The 22,331-nt window shown below is 36.4% G+C and overlaps 1 protein-coding gene across 4 annotated transcripts in view; it reads right to left on the minus strand.

The window, feature by feature from the left end:
* The window catches only part of LOC146000511 (neurobeachin-like protein 1), a 723,922-nt gene that overhangs the window by 71,688 nt on the left and 629,903 nt on the right, over nucleotides 1-22,331 (minus strand). For all 4 annotated transcript variants that reach the window (XM_083138250.1, XM_083138253.1, XM_083138251.1 and 1 more), the window contains 2 exons: nucleotides 21,899-22,025; nucleotides 18,432-18,597 (listed from right to left, as the gene is read on the minus strand). In XM_083138250.1, the coding sequence (XP_082994376.1) occupies nucleotides 18,432-18,597; nucleotides 21,899-22,025 (293 nt within the window). The remainder of the gene's footprint in view (nucleotides 1-18,431; nucleotides 18,598-21,898; nucleotides 22,026-22,331) is intronic.

Here is a 22,331-nt window from a genome sequence, read left to right on the forward strand (position 1 = left end):
TTGTCAAAAATATGCCCCTTTTGATATTTTTTTTGCCCACACCTAAAACTAAGCCAAGATACACCCACCCACACCCACCCACATACACACCTACACATATTTACTTCCGGTCCACTTCCGGTTTAAGTTCAATTGGGCACCAGGCTCAACTTGTATATTTAGTATTAAGATAATGTAATTCTTCTAGAATTGCTCTGTGACTCTCTCATTTCTTACATCATAAACATATGATTTTTCACCTATAAGAATAACACTACATATGGTGTCATCAGGGAGTGTTTCGTGGAATTCACAGATAATTTTAATGTTTGTCCTGTCATTTACCACAACTTGTTTCCTTTTTGAAGTGTTGATGACAAACATGGGTCTCTGTGCTTTGAATTCATCTGGTGTGTAATACATGTCAGTATTGCCAGTAGTGACCCTTTTGTATGCTGTAAATGCTTCATATAATTTAAGAAAATCATCCTTGGACATGTCTAAATTATAATTTTCTCTAGGGAATACCTCATTTCTGCCATTTTTAAGATATATGTTCTTGATGTTGCAGTTATCAAATTTACTTGGATTTTTTTTTCCTGATTATTGTGTCTTCCAGTCTGAAACAGTACCACCACAAAATCTGGCATGTCATATTGTATACTGGAGAATGAATTTGTAGCATCAAACTCATAATAAGTACCAGTGGCAGGTTTCTGTACACATTGATATGTATAAAATTGTAAAGGAACCTGTGGATTTTTTATTATATCTGCTTTGTATTTAAGAGCATAACTGGCTTCATATTCAACAACTGGCATTCTTAGCTCCATAGTCTGAATAAGGCATTTGCCTTCATCAGGTAGGGTATTAGGCAGAGCTTCCCCTGTAGAGTTTATTGCACTGTACCTCATCAAAGCATTATTATCATTGGCAGCTCTTCTAAATGTGATTCTTAAACCACCCTTCCACATAATATCTTTGTAATCTGAGAAGAATCCTGGCAACAGGCGCATGGGGAATAGCACTGTGTGGCTCTTAGATATAATTTTATCACCAGCCTCAAATCCACCTAGTTTGTAGTAAGAAGCCTCGGTTTTGGATAATTTTAGTGTGGCCAAAGCTGTGGAGGTAATGCCGGGATAATCTACTCTGTTTATAACAACACCATGTTTTCTGATCTCAATTTCAGAGAACAGATGTGGCACAAAATTGTCTACCAATCTTATATTTGAATTAGCCGGATAATCTGTACCATCGAGCTTTACAACATCAAATTTGATGTATAGATCTGCTCTGAGGGGGTGTATAAAGCCATCCCCTACATCAAGATCAACCTCAATCTCTGTGTTGGGTTGATTTAAATTTGCAAATGTCCTCCTGTTTGGGGGGAATGATTGTAGCTCATAACTCTCAATATTTTCCATTTTTTTTTGTATGTATTTTTATTTAAATATTAATTTCTATGATTGCAGTTGTTGTGGCTCCTGCAAAATCAACTAATTCTTCTTTTTCATTAGTGACCATCAACTCAATGTAATCTATTCTATTATGGCACACAGGAAAATATAATGTTGGGGATGGAGTGTAGATGATGGGCTCCATGAATTCAGAATTAGGTTTAAATGTTGCAATGATGCCAGTTTGTTTGTGAGTGCCTATGCCATTTGATTTGGTGATCATACCCTCGGCCACATTACAGTGAATATTCAGAGTTTCTATGGCTAAGAATTTAGGTATATTAATAGCAGTGTGTTTGATGGCCGCTTCAAGTTTTGTGTTGTTCTCAAATCCTAACAGCTCTCCTATAGTACCCAGATCCACTGTTTCTGTAGCAGATACAATCTCTACTCTGTGAGTGACAGAATTTTGAGTTAATACTATACCTCTGGGTAACTGAGCATTTAGAGTAGATAGATTATATTGCCCTGGAGTGATGACAATTTTTTGATCCCCTACTGCAATTGTGTTGTTGTGGTGTGTAATATTAGGGATCAAGTACATGCCATAAAATGCTCTGAGAGCTATTGTTTTGGGATACACTATATCATCATGTAATCTGAGTTTCAATATTGAATTTTGGCTGGTGAGATGGAATACCCCCATGATGTTTCAGATACCACAGGGCTTTTTGAAAATTTTCAATTGATGGTTTATTTATTTGAGACATATATCTAAGAACAGATAAACACAAATGTCCGCAATTAACATCTTTGAAATTTTGAACACGGGCATTATTGTAATAAAGATTAGCTGAATTTAGATATTTTATTAAATTTTCAGGTGGAACACCTCCAAATGAATCAAACACAAATGCCTTATTTTTTAAATATTTAAGATAACAGATCCAGTGAGTGCCCTGATTTTTGTACTTATCCAAATTAACTATGCCACACTCTTTGTTGAGTGGTTGTTCTGGTAAAGAATCAGACATGTACACACCTCTAAAATGTTTGATGCCCAGTGGCTTGATTAAAGCTTCAATATCTTGGTTTGTAAGCGGCTCTTGTTTTTTTTAAACTTATTCATGGCTCTCTTAACACCTTTGCCTTGTTTCTCCATGGCCAGGTTATGGCGCTTCAATTCATCTAATTCTGCCCTATTCTTCTTGGCATCTATTACTGTTTTTGCTATGGCAGCTGATCCCCCAGCCAAGCTCCCAACAGCCCCGAGAGCAGCTAAGATGGCCGGGATAGTAAATATAAATCCACCCACATGTGATTTTTTCCTGGATTGCTGTAATTTTTTTAATTGAGGGGTACTAAGTAACAATTTCATACCATGGCCCTTTGCAAGACAAGAGCTTTTTTTCTTGCGCTGCTTTTTGGTTAAAAGACTATCAATAGTTTTAAGAGATTTAAGACCTGCATAAGGTATTTGATACATAACACCCTTGGCCTTCATTGTAGGTTTATTATATATATATTCACAAACCCCACCCCAGTTTTTGTTTGGTGTTCATAGCTATGGTGGTCCCCAATGCTGCTATTTTTTCACTTAAAGAAGCATCTTTGCTTACAAATATACCAAATGCAGCCTCTTCTAATTTCTTGTCTGCAACATGTCTCTTGTCAAGATCAGAATGTGTGTTGTATGCTATGTCATGGTCTCTACAAGCAGCATCTAGGGGATTAACACCAGGATCACCTCTGTTTAATCTATGGTCCAATTTTGTGCCTGGACCACAATACTGATAGCCTGGAAGGTGTAGTTCAAATGGCAGCATGTTTATAATGTCATTAACCAGCCCCCTACCCTCAGAAATATTCCAAAATTTAGGTGGTAGAGTATTAATAATTTTTATAAGATATCCAATCCCCTTAGTGTCATTCACTATAAAATTAGACAATTTGGTGCTTATCATGTCCATAATTCCAACCTTTTCATTGTAAAAATTGTGGTTGCCAGCATTTTCCTCCCCAGCTATCACCAATAACCTATCTACAAGTTTCCTGACATCATCAACCCACACAAATTCTTTGGGCAGGGTGTTGTATTGTTTGATTCCACTACCTGTCTTGATTTGTGACCATATGGGCTTGATTAAGTTGTTATATTTTGCTCCACTGCTAGACTTGACTCTTTTTTGTGTGGGATCATTGTTCTGGTATAGAGCATCTGATTTTATTAATATTTCTTTGTAATGCTCATAATCTTGATCTGTATAGCTGCCAGGCCTTTTCCTAGTCATCAGTTCCCACAATCCAGGTGTTCCGGGATACTTAACAAAAGCACCTCTTTCTCCGAGACGAGATTCTGAATAAACAATCAGATCATCTCCCATAAATGTTACTCTGAAATTGCCAATTCTACGTATGATGCTACCATCACGCTCTGTGTCAGCATATAAGCCAAAAACCTCATCTTTGTTGTCTTTAGGTGTGCTTAAATATTTTTGAGCAAGAAGACCCAATTCAATAGGATCCAGACTAGCTTCAATTCTTCGAGGAGCAACAGGACTAGGTGTATGAATACTAGAAAGTGGGGTGATTGGATAATCTAATATGTTCCTTGCAGCTACAGGTACAAGCTCTGTGATCAAATTTTGATTTTGCTCTGTAACAGTTTTGATATTTTTACCTAATTCACTAATAGCATCAATAATAGGCTGTTCTGTTTGTTTGTGTTTTTCATAGATTCCTCGGTTCTCTGATTTCCATCCCTTAAATCTTTTTACAAGATAATCTCTTAATTTAAGATCATCAATGATTGGCCTTTTCATGGTTATTTATATATGTTTCAATGTCTAGAAAATTGTTCATTTTATTTCTATATTTACCAGTATTAGGTGTTCTTGTCATATCAATTGTGACAAACCCATAACTATCCTGGTTCCAGCACCTACTGCAAAACTTGGAAAAATCATTGTAGCTCAGGTCCCCACCTACATATTCATCATGCATATGTTTGAGGTTGGTATGGTCTTGATGAAACAGACATATAAAATTGCTGTTGTCTCGGATCAGCTGCTTCGGTATTTTAGAAAAAGTCTGTGCCAGGTAGAAGCAATCAATGTTTTTGTGTCGGCCCTGTGTAAAGAAATTTCTAACCTTGTTTTGATTATCCAGTATAATGTCATCAAACACAACAACAGAATTATAGAGACATTCATGGAGTGGCTTAACATCTGGTTCAAAAGTGGCTATATCCAGTCCATCATATAGCTTCATCAGCTGCTGATATTTTAATTGTTCCAAGCTCTTAGAGAAGACATACAAGTGCCTGTTTTTCCAGTCTAACCAGTTGGGTGCCAATAAAAAATTATCAATCATTAGTGTAGTTTTACCACAAGCCGATGGCCCAACAATAAGACATCTAATATTATCAGGTAGCAACTTGCCATTTCTCTTAATCTGCTGTTCAGGTTCTGGCAGCCTCTTTATAACATCCCAGGTGTTCATATTATCACTTTGTTTGCCTCGATCCAGCTGTGTTCTGGAAGTCCTAGCCATTTGACAAATAACTTGTTGCCTTTTCTGCGGATGATTTTTTCTATGAGATATGTGTCAGGCTGTTTAGTTTTGGTGAGTTCTTCTTCATAGAACCTGCCTTTGAGAATTTCTCCTCGGTGGTCTTTTATTATATATGTGTTAAGGGTCCCAGGTTTAACTTGAACCACTGTAAATAATTCAGTGCTCCAGTTTCTTGTAAAGCCTCTTTTGAATAAGTGCTTATATTTGCTGATTCTTACTTGATCACCCACCTTGTATTTGGCTTTTCTTGTTGTTGGCTGATATTTAGGATAATAAACAGTACTGATCAATTTTTGCTCATCAGATGAAGTTACTTCAGAGGGTTTCATGTTGATTGTTGAATGGACCGAGTTGTTATATTTTTGTAGAAGTTCTGGAAGAATATTAATCCATTTATAATTACCTTGAAGTGTAAATTGTTTATACATAAGATTTTTTAGGGTTTTGTTGAATCTCTCTACAATTGAGGCCTTGAGATCACTGTAACTCGAATAATGTTGTATTGACTGGCTTTTAATAAATTGTTGAAACACTGAATTATAAAATTCTTTGCCATTATCTGTTTGCAAATAGCGCGGTGATCTTCCACTCTGATTGATGATTGTCCTGAAGGCTTCTGTAACACATGCTCCAGTCTTGGATTTGAGTGGCACAGCCCAGGCAAATTTTGAAAATGTATCTATTACAGTGAGTAGATACTTGTAGCCCTTGTTGATTTTGTCTAAGTTTTTCAGCTGTCCACTTGCCATCTCAATCAAGTCACTCTGCCATAAATCATCTATGCCTTTTGTGACTACTGGCAATCTCTTAAAATTATGTCTGGCTTGTCTGTGTAATTCATCAACAATAATTTGTCTAGACATAATATGAAAACAAGAATATTGCAACTATGGGGTGTTCAGCAGCTGATACTACAGGATTTTCTAAATATAATTTGTCTCCTATTTGTATATGAAATTCCAGAGAGCCATCATCTTCAGCATAAGATGTTTCTAATGTATTGGGGTCTGTAAAATCCTCCAATTCTACACTGGTGATTTTTGGTTTATTATCAGCATTTGTTATTGATAAGGTAGGGTAGTGGTGTGCCTGTGGTTGTAGCCAATATTTGATTTTGATTGGTCTAAGTGTGCCCCCAACAAAAAACTGGTAATAAAATTGTGCAGGGGACAGCATATATATTTTGCCTCCTGGTGTAAATGGTGAATCATATTCTTTGTTGGGGATACTGTACAATTCAAGAATTACTGTATGTTTAGGATTCTCGATTATGCCTGTTATTTCTTTTTCTGCTGTAAGCAATCTGCTTGTTACAGATTCAAGGTGCTCATTGATGGTCCTAACAACATCATCATGGCCTGGCTTGATTTTTATGTCCACAACAAGTTTCTTGTATTGTTGCACAATTTCTTGTAGCTGGGTGGCAAAAACAGACAAAGCATTTGCTTGATTGGATTCCATGGTCCCTAGCTGTTGCTTGGTATTAGCTACAATTTGCTGTAAATTTTCAACAACTGCCAATTTTGAATTTTGAGCAGTAAGATCATGGACCTGTCTTCTGATATCCTCAAACAGGGCATGCAGTTCATTAATATGTTGATTGGTTGGTAGAGTGGCCACTGTCTGAGTAAGTTGTTTGATCTCTGTCTGGATATTCTTGATATCTTCTGATTTCAATATGCGATTCACAGCTCTCTTAATATTTTTAAGTTCCTGTGATGTAGGCAGATTTGATACAGTATTTTGCAAAGATTCAAGTGTCAATTTCACATCATTTAATTCAGAAGCATCAACCACACCACGCATAGCATCTTGGAGCAGGGCTATATCTGCCTGAGTGGGTGTTGATTGTTGTAAAATTTCAAGCTTTGTTTGGATATCATCGATCAAGTGATGAAAATGAGATAGCTCAGATTCAGTGTTGAGGTTTTCAAGCTTTGTGATCTGTTGCTGGACACTGACAAGGGTATCTACAATCCCAGGCAATCGGGATTCTAGAGTTTCTTGTACATTTGTCAAATCATTTTGCACTGCTGCTATTGTACCCTCAAGATGGGTTATGGTACTTTGAATTTTTCCAAAATCTTCATATGTTGCAAGTTGCAGCTTAATATTGGCAACACTCCGAGTTATTGCACTCAAAGCATCAGAAGATGGCAAGTTGTTGTTAAATTTTCAAGTGTCTCAATTTGTTCTTTAACCTCGGCTATGACATTGTTCAAGGGGTCCAGATTAGGTATCTGTAAAGATTGAATCTGTTCTTTTAGAGTGGAAATCACTAGATCAAAATCTTCTTGTGATTTTATGCTTTTGACAATTGTTTGGAGCTGTGCCTGGACATTATTTATTTGCTCTTCCAATTGTTGTTTCAATTGCTCAGAGTTGGTAGCCTGGGTCTTAAATTTGGCTTGAAGAGCTGCTACAGCCTCTTCTAAACTTTGAAAATTATCCAATGTGTCCAAATCAGTATATTTCTGAAGCAATAATTTGAGTTCAGAATCAATTTTAAGAAGAGGGTCCATGCATTGTGATTGCAAATTTGTAATTTCTAGTTGAAGACTGGCATTCAGTGTGGTTTGTAAAGCTTGTAAATCACTTCTTAATTTCTTGACTCTGACATCAAGCATCAAAATCTCATCACTGTGATCTTCATGTCTTGTATGGCCAAATATATCATTAGGCATTTTTGTTTTAGCGGTTATTTATTATTGAATATCTAATTCTTAATTCTATAAAAAAGGGTATAAGCTTGTCATAGGATCCCGGGACCTCAATATATAAGCAGTCACCAGCAGAAACAGTATATACAGTGCCAGAAACCATGTTTGAGTGCTTAATTCTATAAATATTTCTCCCTATTGAAATCTTGACATTACCCTCAGGGGTTGTAATAAATTGTAATTGTCCACCTACAGGTAATTGGTAATGATTTAAATTATTGTTAAATATGTACAATGTTTTACCTGTTTCATCATCAACATCTGTAAGTATGCTGTTCAGATGAATAATTAACAAAGCACTTAGTTTAGATATTATATCAGAAGAGGGTGCTGGTGTTGGCAGGTCCATAATAGCCTGTTTTTTGAACCCAAATAAGTTCATAGGCATGTTTATTTATTTCAAATCATGCTCTGTAATTGGGCATTGATTCCCACTTTTCAAATCACAATGACCCCATGGTAGAGTATGTATGCCACATGACAAAATACATCTCTTATCATCATGTGGGTCCAGAGCCACTTTTCTTACAATATTGCTAGTCAACAAGTGATCCACACTCTGAATTCTATTTTGTGATGTTCTGATTGTGCTACATGATTTGAGGCAATTTTTGTAATCTTCAAATTCAAGCTCTTTGTCTACAGTCACTCTGCCAATGCCCTTGGCTTTTTTGGCAACAACACCACTACATGTTTCAAAACTGTACATCTTGGCCCTTAACCCAGCAAATGCCACAATAACATCACCAAGTGTCTCATCTTTTAACTTGCCAGGCATCTTTTTGTTGTGGTGTTGAATCTCTGTATGTTCACTGGTATCAAAGTATTTAAACAATTCAGGCTGGGACATATCTTTATAAACATCTTCTGTTTGAATATCAAGAACAAAACTATCTGTGTCCATGTACATCAATTTTACACAATCCTTATAAAAAGGCTTCAACACATCATAATACAATTTTAACATATGTAATTTGGCCAATTCCAATATCACAGCCCCCACATAAATAGGCTTAGCAAACTTAATCTTTGTTTTTTTCATGTTGAAAAGTGCCATATTTTCATCATAAATTCTTCTATAATTGAAATTAGGCTTTGCAATCAATTTTTTGCTCCGGCTGGGGTCAGTAATTATTTTAACATCAATATGTTTTCTGACATTTTCAATTGTTTTGCCATACACTGAATTTACCATCAATTTAAACAAGGTCTTATCAAATTGGCTCATTGCAGATGTTCGAAGCTCTGTGTTTGTATCAATATATGGCTTCAACCATCTTGAGTGCCTGAACCTCAAAACTTTGCCAATTTTGGTCACTTGAACACCATGTTTCATCAGGAACTGGAGGTTTTTGTAATATATGACATAACCCTGTTTTGGCTCTAGAGTCATCATCAATTTCTTTTGTTTAGAGCCAGGTGAGCACTGAACCTCGGGAATTGGGGGCAGATCAGAAAATGTGTTGTGTAAATTATCAGGAATTGTCAGATCAACCTCTAAGAACAGGCCATAGTTACTGTCATCAAAATCCTTAAGATCTTCAATATTGAAATCTTCAACCCACTCAAGCCCTGCATATGGCAATTTATCCATCATAGCATAACCATACAGGCTGTTGGCATCTACATACAGTATATAATTTGATGGCAGTGCTGGGTCATAATCGGGAATATATTTGTTATTTGCTCTGGCATATCTCTGAGAACATTGCACCATGCCTCCTCTTATACATTGCTCCATAAACAGATACATATCCTGATCTTGGATCAGATCCAATTGCATTTTAGTGTTTAAAAACATTGCAGACCATGCTAGGCCCGGAGCACTGTAAAAATACATTGGATCCAGCTTATAATTTTGTATGGAAGATTTTCTAAATGCCTGAAGTATATCAGCTAAGAGAGTGACATCAAGTTTTAAATATGCCTTGTGATAATCACCAAATGTCTGGCATTTTAAATTGTTCCACATCAACTGGGCATGGTGGTAATCATCATCAGTGATTCCAGATGCTCTGATTTTGCTGTAAAACTCTTGTTGTGGTGGCAGAGAACACTCATCAAATTTAGAAAAATCTGTAACATAATCATATGGATATACACCCTTCCGCCTAATTAATTTCAGGTCCTGATTTGGAAACAAAGCACATGTAATTTTGAATTGATCATCAGATAATTGAGTGGCCAGTGTAGTCCGGCTAGCAGACAGAATTCTGTAGGAATCAAGAAATCTTAAGTGAATAGGAACACCATTAACTTTAATTATTTTTCTAATAGCAATATATTTCTCATTATTTTCTGCTAAAATATTTAAATTCTGCTTGTTAAACCCCTCGTACCTGATCAGATGATGGAAATCATAATTGGATGCACCATGGCAAAATATTGGGACAAATTTTGGTCTCTGGATCTTAATATTACAGCTATTACACAGAGCCATTTTGAATTTACCATCTGTATGAGAATGGTGATGTACCTTGATATTTGTATCTGAAAATTCAGAATCACATACCGGGCATTTTTCTGCATTGTTGAAATCTTCAATCTGTTTCTCTGTTAAAGGCAACATGGGTTTTGATTTTAATAAGACATTAGATGCTATGTCATGGCACTCATTTTCTATTCTATGTGCAAATTCTTTGATGGCATCTGGTCCCATGTATAAATCTTCTTTACTAACCACACCATCCTGTACAACAACATAATAAAAACTAGAAGGTTCATGTAATTGATATGATGTAATTGAAGGTTCATCAGGATCTGGGCTGCAGAATGCAAGGGGTTTGAGATTTGATTCAAAATCACAGACTATATATGCTGGGTGTTCCAACAAGGCTTCAAACTTTTTGAATTTGGCATTTTCACTTGGCATTGGCATTACCATATGAACAGGTTTATGGTTGCCACAGTATTTCAGATGCTCAATTAACTTGTTTTTAGCAATTTCTGCATTCACTTCCCGAACCCCATTTATTATTTTTTTACCATCAAATACAGTCAAACATCTTCTGCACAACTTGAATATTGTATTGGATTTGTCTAGTTGTTTTCTGACTAAAGCTTCAAGATTATGTATCAGCGTGTAATGATATGTGTCATCCCCTTCAATTAAGAGCAGATCAATCGGAACAGCAGAATCATCATCAAATATACTGATTCTGAGAGGTGCTATCAAGCAATTGCCACGGCCAGTAGAACAAATAAATACATTAATAGATAATTGTTTACCATTGATATCCCGGGCCTTTTTTTCAAATTTATCAATATTCTGAACAGACATTGGATATTCTAAGCCCTTCATTGCTTCATTAAAAATATGTTCATGCTGTTTATAATAACTTATTCTCTGAGGATTCCTTGAAACTGGAAACAAAGCAGCTAAAATACACCACAAAAAGCATTTCTCATCACTATTTTCTATATTAACCACGGCTCTTTTGTTTTTAATATTGGCAGGTAATGGCAGATATGTAGATCCTTGTAATGGGCTGAATTCAGAAATATTAACATATAACTTGTGTGGAGAACCGCATAGGCTCCATCCAGACTCTTTTGCTGCAAATTCAGAGTGTTTAATATTCAATTGATCTATCAAACTGCTTATTATTTTGTCTGAATTTGCATTTGAATATACAGGTACAGTTTCTGTTATGTGGGGCTGTGTAAATTTTGTGCCATTTGATTTCTTATATTGTGTAAACAATTTGAGGGACAGCTTATAAGAGCCATTTTGTGCATTTAGAATTACCTGCACATCAGGATTTATACTGTTCAAAAAATTCTTAATGCCACATCTTGGCTCTGATTTAAAACAGTGATCCCTAAGTTGGCCATTAAAACTGCTATGGATAGGTAGTGCATAGCGTGGCTGCTTTGCTGCTCTAGCATTAACAGGTGCTTCATGCTTCCTTTTCAGACCAGATGTAGATGGTTGTGGGGGCAATGTTGATGACTGTGCAGAGCAAGTACCTTTATGTTTATATGTGATATATTCCATGCTATATTTTCTATGGCATTTAGGGCATATTTTAGTGGGAGTTCTGCATTTGTCTAGAACACAATTCCTTTGGTGCCTGGCCAATTGGGGCTGGATATATTTTTATTGCATTGATTACAATATTTTTGATTTGGCATTTTTGTTGTTGTTTATTATATAAGATTTCCTGGGGTCCAAATCAAAACTTTATACTTAATAAAAAATATCAATTGGGTTCAGCAGTATGATTTGTGTGTGTGTATGTGTGTTAATATTTTTGGTTTTGGTATTTTTGTTGTTGGTTTATTATATAAAATTTCTTGGGATTCAAATCAAAATTCTATGCTTAATAAAAAATATCAGTTGGGTTCAGTGCAGATAAAAAAAACTGCATAGCTCTCTGTCAATTAGTTCTTGAGATATTAATTATTTTGTATTTAGGAACCACTTTGGCCCCCCTGCCAAAAATTGGCTTTTATTGCATCAGTGTATATTGTTTCTATGACCTTACTTGGGTTTTCCGCCAAATTATATGCTTCTAAGTCTCCTATACTTTGGTGGAGCCTGTTCAGGTTCTATCCCCCGCGATGTGGGTTCCTCTGCCGATCCAGCAAAGGTGAGGAATCTGCACTGTGCTCTGGCTTATATAGATTTATAGAGCCAATAGAAACCTTGCTTATTTAAACCAATCAGAAAACACCACATCATCACATTATGTCATAACCAATTAATCAGAAAACAACACATGCCTAATAATTTATTGCATAATATTACACAACATGATGCAATAGAAGTGTACCGGGAAGTAAATATGTATGGATGTGGGTGGGTGTGGGTGGGGGTGGGTGGGTGTGCATCTTGGCTTAGTTTTAAGTGCTGTGTTCAAAATAAAAATATAGTGGCTGGTAGCTGTATACAAGCCAGCAGAATGCCCTTCTTGTTGTATCCAAGCCCTATTATAATTTTTGTTTCTGCATTCTGTCACTAGTTTTGATCCTAGGACAGGTATATTTATGGGGGTGACTCTGCATGGCCCCCAGAGCAACATACTGAAATTTTGAAAAAATCGATTATTTTATTTTTGCAATTTTCACTAGTTTTGATCCTAGGCCAGTTATATTCCTGGGGGTGACTCTGCATGTTCCCCAGAGCAACATACTCAAATTTTGAAAAAATCGATAATTTTTTGAATTTTGATTATTTCTGGAACCATGAATCCTAGAGACATGGGGTTTGTTGCTTTGGCCTGGGCATGGCAAGATGCAACTTTTTGATCTCTATAATTTTTCAAAAATCTCTTGTTGTTCTCTAGATCTTGAATAACTTGCCTATTTTTCAAGATAGGTGCATGGGGGTTGCATATTTGAAGTTTAGAAGTTTTGTTAAAAAATCGATAATTTTTTGAATTTTGATTATCTCTGGAACCATGAATCCTAGAGACATGGGGTTTGTTGCTTTGGCCTGGGCATGGCAAGATGCAACTTTTTGATCTCTATAATTTTTCAAAAATCTCTTGTTGTTCTCTAGATCTTGAATAACTTGCCTATTTTTCAAGATAGGTGCATGGGGGTTGCATATTTGAAATCTAGAGGCTGTTTAGAAGTTTTGTTAAAAAATCGATAATTTTTTGAATTTGAGATTTTTCAAAAACTATCAGTACTGGAGACTTGAAATTTTGTAGGCATATTCTAGGCATGATTCTCTACATTTTATGTCTCTATAATTTTCCTGATATATGCAATACTTAAGCTGTAAATGCCTATTTTTTTTAAATAGAATTTTCTGAAAAATGCAATATTAACAGAATTGTTAATATTTTGAAATCTAAACATGCTAGGGCACTATAGCAGTCACTATACTTAAGATATCAAAAAATATCAAGAGGGGCATATTTTTGACAAGTTTATGGACAACAATCTGGCAGGTGCAGCTTTTGTAAGTGTAGCCAAATCAATCTGAGGGGGCTCATCATTTCACAGGAAATTCCCAAGGACATTTTTACAAAAATCTTGGATTAGACAGAGTACCACACTTGAGCAAAAAGCTCATATGGGCATGTTGAGCTTGTTTTAAGTGTGGGCAAATCTGCCTGAGGGGGGCTCATCATTTCTCGAGTTTATAATATATACTTTTATACTACTACACACAAGTCATAAATGTTACGAGATGTAGTAATGAACGAAAAAAAATTATAAAAGTACAAGAATTTCAAATTTACTTATCAACTTCAAGATATCTTGTAATAATCTTCCGTTCGTCAGATAGATTGTTCTGCAAAGGACACTAACAAAGCAAACAGATTGAGAAATTTCTGTTTTATTTTCCATGCAGATTTCTTTTCTTTTCCTTTGTCGATAAAAATAAAAGCTAAACTGCAAAAAACTTGCCTTAAGGCATTAATAAATATGTAATAAATTCAATAAGATTTGGATTAATAAAAGTTGCAATTTTTCATGTCTACGGGGAAAAATTCAAGCAGAATTCCCGCATAATTCCCGGCGCCAATAATTCATGCATAATTTCCGGAATTCAAGGAGTGAGTAGCCACCCTGCGTGAGTTCCATTAATGCTGAACATTTTTTTAAAACTAAATCCAGACACCATCCTGTCAGGAATGGACAATATTGGAAATTCGATATCGTGATATATTGTCAACAAAAATATCATCTCAGACGATATGATATTTTTTCCATATCATGATATTGATGATATATCGTCTCCATGATATATATCACCAAATAGAGTGATGATATATCGCTGACACAATTTCATAAATGGAAGCAGTTGCAGTAAGTTGATTAGTGTTGTATTGAAGCATCATACCTCCCCTCTGTCTGCATGAAGTGTGGACTCGCCTGACCTTAGAAGTTCCAAGTGAGGCGTCATTCCGTGAACATGTGTAATCGTGCTGTGGTGGAAAATGGCTGTCGCAGGAACAAAAAAGAGTGCCGTCAAGAATTGTGTGTGGACATGATACAATACATCAAAAATGAACTAGACTTGTTGGAATTAGTAATCATTGTCGATGAGAATTTTTACCTACGACCCAGAGACTAAGTGGCAATCCGTGCAGTGGAAGTGCCCTGGTTCCCCAAGACCAAAAAAAGCATGAATGTCACGCTTGTAAATTTAAGGCAATGCTGCTTTTGTTCTTTGACATTCATGGAATTGTAATGTTTGAGTGGGTTCCTACTGGGGGTACAGTCAATCAGCACTACTACATTGAGGTTTTGACCAGGCTTTATGAAAAACTGAAGGGAATGCGGAAAACTGTGGAAAAATGCATCAATTTTGCACCAGGACAATGCATCGGCACATAAGGCTCTGTCTGTCAAGCAATTTTTGGAGAGTAAAAATATTACTGTCATGGAACATCCCCTTCTTGCCAGATCTGGCACCATGTGACTTTTACTTTTCTCGAAACTAAAGTCTGGCCTCAAGGGAACACGTTTTGACTCATTTGAAGAAGTCAAGTCCAAAATGGCAGACCTCCTATGTGAACTCACAGAAAATGACTTCCAGTTTTGTTACCAACAGTGGCAGCAATGAATGTAGAAGTGTGTGAATGCTGAAGGGAACTACTTCGAAGGTGATGGCCACAACAGGCACTAATGCAGTAAGTACCAGAACTTATGAATCCAGTACGTTTTTTTTTGTGTCACACCTCGTATATTGCAAACATATTGTGATGATTAGAGCCTGGAAGTTCAGGCATTTATTTTCGTTAAAATAGGCAGGCAAAAAGGCATTTATAATGTGGAAAATAGGCACTAAAAATGAAAAAAAGGCAAAATAAACCGAAAAAATTGCACATTTGGAAGTCGCTTACTTTTATATATAATTTCTGGCAACATGTTAAAATCTACATTGGGAAGAGCATTTCAATTTTCTCCGTCTTGATTGCACATAACTACAAGGTGTTTTTTTAAGTTCTCAACATTCATTGATAGTCGTCTGTCAGAGAGAATGTTTTTCATAATAGAAAATGATCTTTCTACTTCGACAGAAGTTATTGGAGCATACATAGAACAAGCTAATGTAGCTGGACTCATTTTGGTAACAGCATTTTCATCTTTTAGAATATCACAAATTGTTTTCAATTGTTTCAAGTCCTTATTTGCACTCACTACCCGTTTGCACTTTTCCGCAACAGCTGACCCCTTTTCTCCTGGCACTTCCATCATCTGCTGCATAGATTCCTCGAAGATTTTCATGGATGCTACAAGAGTCTCGCCTCTTTTTTCTAGCTTTGTAATTGTCTCTGGCAATGCACAATAATGTGCAAAAATAAACGACAGTTCATTCTTCAGTTCTGAATAGCACAGGAGTTTTTCACTTCACGAATTGAAGCCGCTTCATTTTCTGGAAGAGCATCTATCACCTCACTAACTTTTTCAAGGTTGTTAGCATAATATATAGCTGCTGATATCCAGGTTCCCCATCTCGTCAAGACTGGTTGCTGAGGTACACTAAGCTGAGGCGTAACTTCCTGAAATTTTCGGGTTCGAGAGGGAGATTTCAGAAATATCTTCTTTGTGTTCGAAATCAACCTCTCCACTTCAGCAGTCAATCATGCACAAGGAAATGTTAACCGAAAGGCAATATCCTAACTGAGAATGAAATAATTTTTTCTCACACTTTTCTCCTTCAGCAATGTTGAAACATGCGTGAGTTCAATATTACTTAAATAAGGCGAAAATTATTCACGTAATAAACGGAAGAAAAATAAATGCCAACATTTTTTTTTAAAAAAAAAAAAGGTCAAATTTCATTGAAAAAGGCAGAAAAAGGCATTATAATTAAAAATAGGCAGTGGGGTCCCAAATAGGCAAAATGAAAAGGCTTCTAAAACATTCGAAACAACATAAAAAAAACGTATATCCGGAAAATTTTTATCAATATATGCAGTAAATAAAAAGAGGCATTTTGCCAAACTTCCGGGTTCTAGTGATGATATATTGCCAACATGATATATGAGGTGTGGCTAGAAAAAAACGGATTGATGTTGCTGTCGACAAATGGCAAGTGCATCAAGGTCAAGCGGTGCATGAGCGTATAACGTGACATCCTGCATATCGACTGTGTGATTGCCCAGAGTGTGTGCTGCTCAGTTCCACAGTAGCTTGTCGACAAAGTGAACCATACATCTGTGATCCGTCGGAAAAATGTTAAGTGTGAAAGTAGAACAGCGTATCAATGTGAAATTTCTTATGAAACTCGGAAAATCCACCATAGAAACTTATGGTTTTTTGAATGAAGTGTACAGAGATGAGTGCTTATCACGCACGCAAGTGTTCGAGTGGTTTCAAAGGTTTAAAGAGGGACAAGAAGTGATCATGGATGACTTGCATCATGGATGTCCTTGCACTTCAAAAACGGAATTAAACATGGCAAATGTCAGTGAATTGATTTGAAAAGATTGTCGCTTGAGTATTCGAGTTATTGATGAATTAACAGGAATTGACAAGGACAAAGAAAGTGTTCGTCAGATTTTACATGAAAGTTTCAACATGAACAAAGTGTGTTCAAAATTGGTGCCACGAAACCTGACAGTGGAACAAAAGGATACTTGAGTGAACATTTGTGGTGACATTTTAACAAACATTGAAACAGACCCTACATTCTTAGAGAGAGTGATAACCTGTGACGAATCGTGGTTTTTCACCTACGATCCTGAAACCAAGCTCCAATCAATGCATTGGAAGAGCCTGAGTTTGCCATGACAAAAGAAAGCTCAAATGAACAAACCAAATTCAAGGCCATGATGATTGTTTATTTCGACATCCATGGGATTGTGTACGTTAATTGGGTACCTGAAGGTCAAACTGTCAAACAACATTATTAAATTACGGTGCTGACGACCCTTCGTGAGCAAATAAGAAGTCGACGACCTGATTTGTGGAACAGCAAGTCATGGATTCTTCATCAGGACAATGCTCCTTCCAACACGGCATTGTCAGTCAAGGCTTTTTTGGCCGAGCATGGGATCCCAGTGTTAGAACATCCACCCTATTCACCGGATCTTGCTCCATGCGACTTTTTTTTATTCCCAAAGGTCAAATCAGCACTGAAAGGAAACAGATTTACAACCGTAGATTCTGTGAAAACAAAAGCAACGGAGGTCATGAACATGGTTTCAGAAAATGATTTTCAGCAATGGAAGATTCATATGGAGCTGTGTATCGATAGTACAAGGGGTACTTTGAAGGGGATAATGTTCATATTGTACAAAATAACCAATAAAAGATTTTTTAACAACAGTCTGTTATTTTCTCTAGCCACACCTCGTATATGGCCAAATATTGTGACAATATATCGCCAACACAATGATCACAAAAATATCGCTGGCTACCATGGCGGAATGGTTAGCATATCATGCTACAATGCCAGGGGTCCTGGGTTCGAATTCCAGCCTAGGCATGGATGATTGTGAGTGTCCATTCATCAATTTCATCATGTCATCACTCATCTTCGCAAATTAGCCAAAAGTGGCACAAAAAGGGAAGTAAAAAAAGTAAATCAATCAATTAATCAGAGACGATATATCACCCAACACTAGTCCCATTTCACACACACCTACCAATAAGCTCATAAGTCAGATTATGGATGTAGGTAATCATTAAAACAGTTGGCAACTCTGATCTCTCTGAAACTCTCACATCGTCACACTGAACGACAACCTTCTGCACAGCTGAAGGCCAAAGCTTAGGCTAAACTGAATGCTCTGTACAGCATTAACATTAACTGGTGGACAAAATAGCACTTTCTTTTACTAATACTTACCTTGAAGTCCTGCCTGTCAACTTCTTCCTTTACAAGGCTCATGTCATGAAAATACACATGGCTTGTTGTTATTTCTAAGCGACCTTTCACAACTGACATTAATGTTACCAGCTCACAGTCTTCAGCTATAATGATCTTCTCTTTTCCAAGTTCTGGATTTTCAATTCTGAAAGACAAAAGATTACCTTTGTTGTATTTATGTTTGTAGAATATTGGTGATGATTAGGGAATAGATTTCTAGGTGATAAAAAAGAGGGATTTAGGACTTTGTATACTCGATTTTAGGACTTTTAGATGCTTATGATAAATTAATAACTAGTTTTAGAGCAATTTGTATACAAAAAGGCACTATTTTCAGTGCAATGAATTATATCCTTTGAATATAAAAAAGATACAGCTTGTTTAATACAAAACCTCCATCATATTTTGAAGCACTGCACACCATATGCTTTTCAATTTTCTCCATGTGAAGTTCTTCCAGTCGTCCGTGAGTAGGAGATTTTAGTCATGGACACTTCTGAGCTGTAACAATCCCAGACTTTCAATGGGATCGTTACACCCAGAAGTGTCCATGACTGTACATGGAGAACCTTCTCTCCATGCCGCAGGAAGTTATTGGTGCAAGCTTCATACATACAACTGCTGCTGATTCCCAAGGCAGGTTTGACACTCTCAGAGGCATAGTGGTAAGGCCTTGTAACAAAGAGGTCATAGGTTCGATATCCATTTGAGCCACAAGAGAGACATAGACAGGCTGACCATATATTTCTACATAAAATAGTGAATGGCAACATCAGAAGTGACCGCCTTCTTCAGGAAATTCACTTTCGTGTGCCTGTCTGCTCAACAAGAAGCACTCAACTTTTTGCCTCTCAGAAGCCGAGATTGTGCTTCATCCAGCGCTCTCTGTTCCATAGACTGCCCAGTGAATATAATAATCTAGGAAGCCAAATAGACATTTTTGAAAATCTGGACAGTTTTAGAAGAAAGTTAACAAAAAATATGTAAGTCTCTTAACCACATGTAATTTTTTTTATGTTATTATTTTTGATGTATTATGTTATTATTTTTTTGTCCTTATGTTCTATAAAAACGTTCCAATGTAAAATGGCTAACGCTGTATTTGGAATCTTCTATTAAATAAATAAATAAATAAAACAGAGATTTAAAGGTCCAGTCCCGAATAGTCTATCTGTGCATAATGTGGGTTCAAAAAACTCAACCTCAAAACTCAGAGAAAGGTATTCTTGGAATCTTCCTGCACTCTTACACTGTGGGGCTGGAAAAAATGCTGACCCTGTTTTAAAAACGGAATGATTTTGTAGCTAGGATTTCGTCCCAAAACAGCTCGCATTTTTGTTTGGTACACTACATCTACGGTCCCTTTAATTGCCTGTGAAGTACAGCATGTAACAACAGAGAATGCTTCATCCACTCCTTCCATTCATTCAAGGTCTCAAGATACAAGGATCTCAAACCTTCATGGTGGAAATTGAGGATTACGCAAAAGGTTCAAAAGATGTTTTTCAGGTCGAAATAGGACTTTTAGACATTTGTAGGAATTTATGGTTCATTTAAGCATTTTATGTCCTATAGAATTTCAGTAATTTTTTAGTGTCTACATGAAATGCAAGGATCTCTAAATAGCATATGTCTAGGATGTAGCAAATAATAATAATAATAATAATAATAATAATAATAATAATAATAGGTGTGGACCTAGAAATCCATTCCCTAGTGACAATATTGTTAGTTCATTCACTTAAAATAAATGTAAATCATTTAGAAAAATATATCAATTAATAAAAAAATTAAAATTGTAGCATACAAGGTGGAATCCATAATTTTGAGCACTGGTGCTGCAGCCTGGACAGAAGTAGCATATTCCAACAGTGGATGGCAAAGACTAGCATATCTTGGGAGTCAGTGCACAAAATTTTATGCAAGTGGGTGAACATGCTGAATCAAGGTTATCCCCTCCCCTGAAGGAATGTAATTAATCTGCCACTAATTGTACTTCATGAAATTAATAATTTTCAAACTTATGCAAAGTGAATGCAAATGGTAACTGTATGAAGTGTGCACAACAAGTAATTGGAGGAAGGAATACCTTCGCTAAATTTTATGAAAAATATCTATCTCTTACAGGTGGTGGAATTATATTTTACTGTCAGAAACTATCCTTGATACACAAATAAAACTATTTAGTTTTCATTATCCAAAAATTATGGATTGCATTAATTTCATATTTTTCACTTATGCTTTCTCAGTATACTTTGGTAGCATTCTTAAACCTGAAGGTTTATGGCTGCAGAAACACAAGTCTTCCATCTGCTTCTATCTTGGACAAGATCAATCCAATCTTTTCCATCCTTACCGATTTCCTTTAGGTCCATCTCAATGTTATCCCTCCATCTTTGTCTTGGCCTTCCTACAGGTCTCTTACCACCAGGTTTCCCAAGAAGAATCCTGTAAACTATTCTTTCCTCTCCCATTCGTGCCACATGGCCTACCCACCTAAGTCTCCTTGAGTTAATTAATTATGGATGAAAGGCTAGTATGAAAAATAAAACACCCTTATGTTTATAGTAGATTAGACACACACAGGAGATGTACTATGTAGAAATTTTTAAGCAAGAAATGCAGACTCGACCGACTCGAACCTGGGTCTCTGGCATACCGTGCCATTGCTCTACCACTGAGCTACCGAGCCAGCCTGGTCTCGCCTGATCTTTGCTATCGCTGTTTTACCTGCGTGCAATTGTCTCTGCCACTGCTACCCCCAACGGGATCTCTTGCCTTTGAAACACAGTAGACTTTGCCGTTGCCTGGCAATGCCACCTCCTACACTTGTCTTCTAGGAGTTGAACTGAGTGCATATTGTTACCAACGGCCTCCCTGATGGCGCAGTGGTAGCGTCTTCGCCTTATAATCAAGGGTTCCTGGGTTCGATACCTGGTGGAGGCACAAATGGTTTGGGTCCCACTTTAAACTGTAGTTCCAGTCCCGATTAGCCTTACTGTGCATAAAGTGGACTTAAAACACCAACTCTACTCAACTCTATCTATTTGACATTAATTTATTTCCCAGGGCAGATGATTTTATAGGAACTTTGGCATTCTTAACTACACGTAAAGTAGATAATGATAAGTGCTTTTATACTTCTATTCCTTTACCGTCCTTTTACCTATTGACATAATAAATAATAATATTAAATTTAATATACTAATAATATAATTATTTTAATTTAAACATTTATGTTGTTATTATTATTATTATTATTTCTGAGACACTTCGTTTTGGTGCCCCTGAAATATATTTCTTGATATGTGCCTTGTGATAAGGATAATTTAATAAAACCATTTTATACATTAATGCATGGTGAAGTGCACTGCACCTACTTCAACTGAAAAGCTGCCACTTGTTTTCATAGTAGAATGACAACAAGATTAGATTATGTCACTTACTCAGTCTGGGGGACAAGTCTAAATTCTTCTTCTGGCAAACTATCTTCATCTGTCATGTTTCTGACAGCTTCCGAGGAAATTGGCAGTGACAGGGACATGTTTCCTGACTGATAGCGACTCATGAAACCTGTAAAGAGAGAACACAAATTCAATCTGTATTTTCTTTAAAATAGCGTATACCAGGTGTCCATAAAATCCCTTTACAACTTCAAAAATTCACTACAATTGCAAATGATGAGATATTTGAGTGATTTTTTTCATTGTACTCGTTTACTATTAAATTTTGTACTAATGTTCAATTTGTGTATTTCTGGTAACATTGTGAAGAAAGAGAGGTCCTCAAAAGAAAAATGGCTACTCCACAAGAAAAGGCACAATGTGTGGCATTGTTGATTGAAACAAAATCTGACACTCAGACTCAGCGAAACTTCAG

This window comes from Lepisma saccharinum, chromosome 16 (genome assembly GCF_977018435.1).
Source record: "Lepisma saccharinum chromosome 16, izLepSacc3.1, whole genome shotgun sequence".
NCBI lineage: Eukaryota > Metazoa > Arthropoda > Insecta > Zygentoma > Lepismatidae > Lepisma > Lepisma saccharinum.